At 41.0% G+C, this 9,502-nt stretch overlaps 1 protein-coding gene across 1 annotated transcript in view; it reads left to right on the top strand.

The window, feature by feature from the left end:
* RASGRF2 (Ras protein specific guanine nucleotide releasing factor 2) overlaps positions 1–9,502 on the top strand; it is a 234,112-nt gene that overhangs the window by 124,716 nt on the left and 99,894 nt on the right. Inside the window, exons 13-15 of the mRNA XM_065874125.1 lie at positions 586–668; positions 6,587–6,835; positions 7,375–7,763. Coding sequence (XP_065730197.1) covers positions 586–668; positions 6,587–6,835; positions 7,375–7,763 — 721 coding nt within the window. The remainder of the gene's footprint in view (positions 1–585; positions 669–6,586; positions 6,836–7,374; positions 7,764–9,502) is intronic.

Raw genomic sequence — 9,502 nt, forward strand, 5'->3', positions numbered from 1 at the left:
CAGAGACAGGAGAAATTATACAATACATCCTCACCGAACTAACACGGTGCCAGTAGAAACTGCTAGAGAAGCTAGTAAAATGTGGGAATTTATTGGCAAAAAGCACCGAGAAGCAGGCACAGAGCTTCCTAGTGAGAGAGAAGATGAATTCCATCCAAGCAAGCCACCATTTCTGCTCTGCCTGCCCCATACCACCCACTAGGGCAGAGAATGAATATAGCAGAGGCAGTTTATACCTCGCTAGAGGTGTAAACTTCTCAAGTAGTGCTGGGACTGCCAGAGAATTGTGCCGACGTGACACTGTGCCCAGAATCCTTGGGAAACACATTCTAGGAAAATGTAGCCCTTGTATCCATCCTCAGGCATTTGCCAGGTGCACAGTTTTGGTATTTGGATATTGAATCTGTTCATCAACGTGTAATGTTTCCCTGCCTCTGTGTGTGTGTGTGTGTGTGCGCACGCGCGTGTGTGCATATGTGCACAAATGAGAAACTAAATTCTTTTGTGATTATAAATAATTCTGGGAAGATATGCTCCGCCTAGGTTTTCATGTGGGTTTTAACTGTCTATTTTTTAATTTCACAGTGTGTGGACAACATACGGTGTAATGGTTTAATGACTATAGTGTTTGAAGAAAATTCCAAAGTTTCTGTGCCACATATGATTAAGTAAGTGTGATAATCCTTTCTCTTACATTTTAATCAGGATCAAATTGGTAGAGAATGTAAAACCCGGAATAAAATATTGTTTCAGTAGGCTTCTGCTTCCTACTCTGAATATGTTTGACAGTAATGTGATTGATAATTCATGATATGCCATTATAAATAATAAGACTATCACAGTGGTTTTTCAGATTCATAGTTTATTGACTCACAGCATAGAAAAATAGTTTTTCACACTGTTTAGATGCCTTCCTCTGTACAAAAAGCCTTTCAAAATTTTCAGGTTCAATGGATGGACCTAGAGATTGTCATACTGAGTGAAGTAAGTTAGACAGAGAAAGAGAAATATCTTATAGTATGGTATCGCTTACGTGCGGAACCTAAAAAGAAACGATACAAATGAACTTATTTACAAAACAGAAACAGACTCACAGACTTAGAGAACTAACTTATGGTTACCATGGGGGAAGGGTGGGGGGAAGGGAGAGGTTGGGAGTTCGGGATAGACATGTACACACTGCTGTGTTTAGAGTGGATGGCCAACAAGGACCATATATAGCACAGGGTAAGCTGCTTTATATTATGTAACAACCTAGGTAGGAGGGGAGTTTGAAGGAGAATGGATACACGTATATGTGTAGCTGGGTCACTTTGCTGTGCACCTGAAACTGTCACAGCATTGTTAATCAACTATACTCCAATATAAAATAAAAAGTTTTTTTAAAATTTCAAGTTCAATAGATAAAGTTGTGATAGCCAGATGTGTCAGAGGGTGGACAAAAGTTTGGCAGATTCTTTTGCTGTCTTCTCAGTGGGTGTGAATCATATTAGTCAGATTTGGTTGTAGAGATACATTTAGATTTTGAAGACACTCAACATGAATTAACTGGCTTTTCCATGGTACCATTTACCCACAGGCTGTATATGGATTTGTCCCAGAGGCTGTTGCCCAGCCCTGCCATCCTGCTCTCTATATGTTTTGTTAACAGAGCAAATCCTAGAGAATGGAGTTGAGGACACGGGGAGGGGGAAGGGTAAGCTGGGACGAAGTGAGAGAGTAGCATTGACATATATACACTACCAAATGTAAAATAGATAGCTAGTGAGAAGCAGCTGCATAGCACAGGGAGATCAGCTTGGTGCTTTGTGACCATCTAGAGGGGTGGGATAGGGAGAGTGGGAGGGAGACGCAAGAGGGAGGGGATATGGGGATATATGTATATGTATAGCTGATTCACTTTGTTATACAGCAGAAACTAACAACACTGTAAAGCAATTATACTCCAATGAAAATGTTTAAAAAAAAGTGATCAAAACTGGAAAAAACAAAACAAAAACATACAAACAAAAAAAAAGCAAATCCTATAATTTAATTATGATCACTAAGGAAACTAGTTTTAAGATGAGAAGTTATATCAATAACTGCGTGCCATAGCTCTCTATATTAATGCTTTTGTTTCTACATACTTTTTTGTTTCCAAATTCAAAAATTGTTTTAGGAGGATTTTCAAGCTAACCAAATTGTTCCCTACTCTCATTTTTTGGTTGTCCAAATTCTAAGAATAAAATGTATTTTTAAAAGCAGTCCTGTTATATCTTTCCAAAAAAGTTACATGAAACTAAGAAAATGTTTGTCTTCCATGCCTTTTTATGTGGACTTTTTTTAGGTCTGAGCTGTTTAAGACAAAGAAACAACATCAACTTTTCTCTTCTGATAGGTATTAATTATAATTAGCATCATTCCAATGGTATAAACTTTAAAACTTATTAATTATTGTATCAGATGAAGGCAGAGTACATTATACTAGTGCCATAATTACTACAGAAAAAATATAAAAGGATGATACTGTTTTAAATTGCTAGTCAAATTTTAAAAAATTTTGAGTAGGGTCATTTTAAAACTCTTGGGCAAAGATTCCTTTAGCATTCAGTTTTCTAGGTTTTTAATTTAGTATAGTTTTAAAAAATCAGGTCAGTTAAAAATGTACGATACTAAAATTAAAACCAAGTATGGAATATTAAGTCAGAAGTTTCAAATTGTGACTTAATTTTTAAGTTCACATCACCATGTTAGTTTTCTTATTAGTTTTCTACCATAGTATTCTTATTTTAATATTTCACAAAATAATATATATTATCTTAATTCCTTATTAAGAGTACTTTCGTGAAGCTTAGACAGCCATGAAAGTCCAATCTGCATTAGAATGAGAATAAGTTGGACTTGGTGGCCAAGTTATAAGCTCCTAAACCTTCGGGCAGCTGCACACCCACTATGTATACATTTTGTTCACTTTAAAAATTAGTACAGAGAAAAGCTTTAGTTCTGTGCCTGACCATGTTACGGCTGGCGCCTGAATGCATCTTCTTTCCTCTGTGGTGGCAGTTTGACTAATGCCCCTGTCCAGTTTCATTTGTATTGATATAACTGCCTCCTATACAGACCAAGACTTTCCTGCATTTGCGTGCACAGGGAGGGTCACTGCAATGAGTTGGAACCACTCTCCTGGGAGGATAGAAACCTGTATCACGGGCTGTAGGGATTTCCTATTGGAGCCACACATGTTTGGATGCCCATCTGTACTCTACTAGATATATTCCCAAGGCAGAGTTTCATGTATTTCATATCTTTCTTCCTTCTATTTTTCCCTGCTTCATTGAGCCTGGTTCAGAGAAAAGAGGGTTATTTTGCAATCTCTGTTCCTTCCGATAGTCTCCTCCATGGCACTATTCTACCCTAAATTCTGTATTCTTGCCTCCTTGCACATCTCTCTGGCTACATGCAACGAGAGAAAAAAAAAAAAAGATGTTTTACAGAGTTAAAAGAAAAAATTATTCTACCCTAATGGCATGACTTTGCAGGCACTCACTTCCTTTTAAAACTTACTAATTACAATAGGTGATTTGGGTTTGATGTCTCAAAATTACTTTTTTAAGTGTTTACCAAAAAGGAGTTGTTATTATCATAGGAGGCTTAAGTAACGCATTGTATCTTCTCGAGGGTCCCTTAGGAAATTAAGATTTCATTCAATGTAATAAAAGAAAATTAAATAATTTCCAAATATTTATTTTCGTTACTTAAAATGAAACTGTAGTAATAATTTTGAAGGACAGTGGTGCAATTAGTTTCAATTTCATGTTGGCTACAATATATTTTTTCCTCCTAGTGTTTGGTTAAAGTAATTATAGTCAAAAGATGCAAAGCTCAAAACTATGAATAGAATGCAAAATCATGAGATTTATTAGGTGATTATATCCCTTTAAGTGATGTTTTATGCTTTATGTGTATAGGCTAATGCTTGCTTTCTTTTAATAATAGTTGCCCTCAGTTTTCTGTGTCATTTTCCATGACACAACCAATTTTCTTAGAAAATAGAGATTTTAGGTGGGAAAATGGTGGGAGAAAAAGTGATTACCTCGGTTAGCCATCCTCTAGACAGACTGGTTGATTCATAAAAGTTTCTAAGGTCTTTTAACAAATGAGAAAGATTAAGAACCAGAAAAGTAAAGTTGGTTGAGGGTCACATGCTAAGTGCGAAAAAGAGCCATGCTATTTTCAAGAATCTCAAAAGATGCACTTATGTATTTTCGAGATCAGTGATGTGACTAAAACTAACAGGCCACCCTTAGTTCCTCACCAGAAGTAAGCTACTCATTTAAAATGCTCTTTCAAGTCTGCAAATGAAGTCCTTCCATCTGCACTGAGCTTACTTTGGGGTGGAACGTTTCCAAGAGCAAGCTAAGGAAGCTATTGATTTCTTTTTATCCCAAAGAAAATAAATATATAACTTAAAATCCCTTGAAGTGCTGAAAGGGCTAATTAAGGGCACTCACAACAAGCCAGCTTCAGCTGCCTCACTGAACATCACTGGCCCTGTAGTGTATCCTTTAATCAAGTGGTGAAATCCAGGACTTGACTGTCTGTTCTGACATGCTGCCATGAAGGGGGACATGGGGTCTCAGATGGGAATGTGAAGGCTACGGGCAGTCCTAGCCAAGGTATGCATTTCTTTGAGCCCCACTTGGATTCAGCCTCAGCTTCCAAGCTTTTCATCTAATGAACTTGGCCGACTTCTTTTGCCCTTTCTAACAAAGGTGCACCATGGGCTGAGGGCTCTGCGCACAGCCAAGGATCTTGGGGGCTGCCATGTGAATCTTCCCTCCAGTTTGCTGTCCACCTGGAGATGCTGCCGCAGGCTTCCAGTGCGAGGGCCTCAGGGTGATGGGTTGAGGAGGAGCCAGGTGGGAGGTTTTAGAGAATGAGAAAAGCCCAGCATTGCAGGTGGGCAGGTGGGCACTGTTCAGGGGGAATCTTTAGAAGAGTTGACTGCCTATATTACAGCCATTACTTTTTTTATGAAGACATTTTTAACACTGCAGAATATTGAAAATATAAGGAAAACACAACATTTCACACAATTTATGGATTAAATTGTAATCAGAAAATGGTTGGCCTTAAATGCATTTATCAGCCAGAAAGAATGGAATGGATTAAGCATTCTTTTTCTAACATTCAAGAAGTTAGAAAAAGAATGACAAAAATCAACTGTAGGAAAGTGTAGGAAGGAAATAACTAAGATAAGAATGGAGATTAATAAATTAAAATATAGAAAAACAGTAGAATTGATCAATCAAAGAGCTGGTGCCAGAGGGAAAATACCTAATAATATAATCTATTAGTTTAATCAAGAAAAAAGGGGGAAAGCACAGATGTACAAAATTAGACGCGAGGAAAAGAAATAACCACAGATAACAGCAGTGATATTTGGGTCTCCTCTTCCTCCCCACCCCTCTGTGGGCAGAACGTCACCCGCTACTTTTTTTTTTTTTTTTTTTTTTTGGCGGTAGGCGGGCCTCTCACTGTTGTGGCCTCTCCCGTTGCGGAGCACAGGCTCCGGATGCGAACGCTTAGCGGCCATGGCTCACAGGCCCAGCCGCTCCACGGCAGGTGGGATCTTCCCGGACCGGGGCATGAACCCGTGTCCCCTGCATCGGCAGGCGGAATCTCAACCACTGCGCCACCAGGGAAGCCCCAACCTGCTACTTTTTAACCACACTTCTGATATTCTGATTTGAGGGCATAAGCAGTGCCCCTCTTAAATGGGGCTTTGGCTTTAATTTCCTAATAAAACATGATTGAACCAGAGAAAGAAGTGAAGGGTAGCAGAATATGCCACCCTATAATATGCCACTGTGGCATATTGATTATGTTGAGCTATAGGTACTTGAAAAACAGCAAATGCAGAGACAGGATTTTTCTGAATTCTTCTCATCTGCCTGAAGACAGATTCTCCAAAAGGAACTCAGTTGTTGTAAATCCCCTTCCCAGGAGTTTCACCAACCATGGAAGGTTGACAGTAGTCACAGGAGACTAGATGTCGACATCACACCCAGGCAAACTGTCACAAACTATCATACCTTCCATCTATTCTAAGGGTTCATTCATCTTTCCTAAAAATCATTTACTCTCCCCTGAGAGGCCTACATACCCCCCACCTCCCTTTCCCTATAAGATGGTATTTAAGTCTGAGTTCTAAGCCACCTCTGTGAGTTTCTCATTTTCCCCTGGTTATCTCCCATGTAAACTTGTTTCTTTTTCTCTTGTTCATCTGTCTTTTATCACAGGGTCTCAGCCAACAACTCAGGAGGGTGGAGAGAAAATTATTTTTCCTCCCCTGCAGAAGGAATTCACAGAGTGAAATGAATTATTAACGTCTCCACAATTAATTCTGAACTTCCTAAATTATAATGGCACATTTGATGTTTTTACAGCCCTGCTTTGTTGTATGTAATATGTCCTATCACATCTTTCATCACATGTAAGGGGAAGCCCAGACACGAGTATATACTTACAAATATTGAGATACTCAGGGGCTGAGAGGCAGCTGCACCCTGGTTTTGTCCTCATGTTCCTGCCTTGTGCATAGGTCTGATGCCCGTCTTCACAAGGATGACACTGACATTTGCTTCAGTAAAACACTCAACTCCTGCAAAGTGCCCCAGATCCGTTATGCCAGCGTGGAGCGCCTCTTGGAGCGACTGACAGACCTGCGGTTTCTTAGTATCGATTTCCTCAATACCTTTCTGCACACCTATCGGATTTTCACGACGGCAGCCGTGGTGCTGGGGAAGCTTTCTGACATATACAAGAGGCCTTTCACCTCTATCCCCGTCAGGTAGGCCCGGCACTACCCTGTGATGAAAGTGTGGCCCACCTGGTCCCTGGGTCTCCGTGCAGATGGGCAGCCCTGCTCTGCAGGGCACTGGCTTGCCTTTGAACTTGCCAGGCCCCGCCAGTAGAAGGGGGGGAGTCGAGGTCACAGACAGTTCCCGAGAGAAGCAGTTGAAGTTTCCAAGTGGCCTTTGCTTGCTCTGTGAATATTTGGAAGATAACTCTATTGTTTGGGGCTTTTGTTTCTCCTTTTTTGTTAAATTGCAGGCCCTGATTCAGTAGGTCTGGAGTGGAGCCCGTTACCAGTGTTACTTGTCTTTGGACCACAGTTTAGTAGCAGGGGATTAGACTAAGCCTAAATACTGTCTGTGTTCCTTTGGCAAGTGTGTGGTATACATGCAGCATTTAAATGAAGGTGAATCCAGCAACAGAACTGTGATGATATTGTGGCCTTTTAATGTAGGGAGCATGTTCTTGAATGACATCAGGGAACTCATTTTCACTTGGCTACAGCCTGTTAATAGCTTTTGCTCTTATTTTTAGGTCGTTGGAATTGTTTTTCGCTACCAGCCAGAATAGCAGAGGTGAACACTTGGTGGATGGCAAATCCCCGCGCCTGTGTCGCAAATTCTCTTCCCCACCACCACTGGCTGTGTCCAGAACGTCCTCCCCAGTGAGGGCCAGAAAGTTGTCCTTGACTTCTCCCTTGAACTCAAGGATAGGAGCTTTGGACCTGACCACCTCCTCGGCGTCCAGCAGTCCCACCACCACTCACAGCCCTGCTGCATCCCCACCACCACACACTGGTAAAGTACCGCTGGATCTTAGCCGAGGCCTTTCTTCTCCAGAACAAAGCCCAGGATCTGTAGAAGAGCATGTAGTTAACCCGCGCGTGGATCTGTGTAACAAGCTAAAACGAAGTATTCAAAGAGGTATTATCCAGCTGCCATACCCCGCATTTGCTGGCCCCCTGTTTCCCCACCATTCCTTCTGGAGCCCTAGTTTCCTTTCTTTACAACTTTCCTACTTCTGCATAGAAAGTAGAATGAATACAATGGCTAGTTAGAAAAAATTCCTGTAGTTCCCTCTAGCCTTTGTGGAAGGAGAGCTAGGTTAGCCGCCTTCTATGATAAAAGGCTAATTGCAGTCAGTTGTCTATGGAAGAATGGTGTCATCTAAAGGGTTATCACTGGAAGGTTCTTGGTGGAATTAAGCCTGGTTGGCTAAAGACCACAGCATGATTTTTGGCATAGAGATAGGTTGCCATGGTCCTCGTCCATGACCTTGAGCCTCAGAGCCTTCTCCTCCTCCAGTGTCTACCTTAAGCACCTGTACTGCTTCCAGCCTTTCCCTGCTAATGTGACAACCTAGCCTGGGAGCTAGGTCATTAAGATGACTTCTTCAGTTTAGTTTCCAAGGCAACACTCCCTATTACAACAGAGATATAGGGAGAAAAGTTAAGTCTGAGACAGTGTTCATTTTCCATGACACAACCAAAGTGGTTTTTAAAAATGTGAATTAGATCATCTGGTTTCCTGATTAGATTCTCTAATGACTTCTTATCACACTTAGAATAAAGCACATTTATCTTCCCAAGGCCTTCAGATCCTATGAGACTTGGATGCTGTCTCTCTCTTTAACCCCTGCTCCTGCTATGCTCCCTCATCTGCTAAGCTACAGTCACATTGATTTCCTTTTTGTGTCTCAGAAACACCTGGGTCATTTCTGCCTCAGGGCCTTTGCACTTGTTTATCCCTCTGCCTGGACAGTCTTCCTATATAAGCTCATGAGATCAGCAACCTTGTCTGTCTTGTTCACCTCTGTACTGTCAGTGCCTTGGCCAGTGCCTGGCAGGTAGTAAATTTTTGTTAAATGAATAAATCAAGCAAAGCTCTCAGGGGACTAATCAAGGATTCCCGTGGCACATCTCCCTACCCTCCTCAGCTTGGTACAACATAGGGGTTGGAGGAGGTGATCCTTGTTCTTTTATAATCCAGTGTTTCTGTGATGAAAATAAAAAAGGTTTCATGACCAAATTAGCAAACAGCTTTTTTTTTTTTTTACTATATAGTAACTGATTTCTTTACTGATAACATAATAAAAAATTGGGCAATAAGTCAGACAAAGTGTCCAGATTTTAAAGAGGATCACCCAGATGGAAGCATAGACCCCTGCTTTTCTACCCCTACTTTTCAAGATTCTATGTAGTTTCTAGCTCAGATCGCTTAAATAAGCTCTCTGAGTGAAGTACTTAGTAGAATTGTAACTGGAGCGGTTATCATCATCAAAAGGAGCACCCATTTAAACAAGAAATTGTTGAAACTGACACATTAGCAACTCAGGAGGATGAAAGGGGGAAGATAATTAAAAAGTCATTAGAACAACAAGCTTTAGTAGAATCAGGATGGATTTTTTCCTGGGAATAATGAGGTGATGCACAAGGTGACAGGTGCATCTGGGGTTTGATCCAGGCCAGTGCTTGGGAATCTCCAAGGTGGGAATGACTTTGGAGGCTTATCTCAAACCTCCCCTCTGGGCCAGAGCACCCTGGGAAGCACAGAAACTTCTCAGAATATGGAAAGTTCTTTCCCCCTCCTTTATTGGATTGTATTAAATAGGAGAGGGGAAATCTGGAGGTAAGTCTGGTTTCTCATGTTATTTTGAGTTAGGG

This window comes from Phocoena phocoena, chromosome 3 (assembly GCF_963924675.1).
Source record: "Phocoena phocoena chromosome 3, mPhoPho1.1, whole genome shotgun sequence".
Lineage (NCBI taxonomy): Eukaryota > Metazoa > Chordata > Mammalia > Artiodactyla > Phocoenidae > Phocoena > Phocoena phocoena.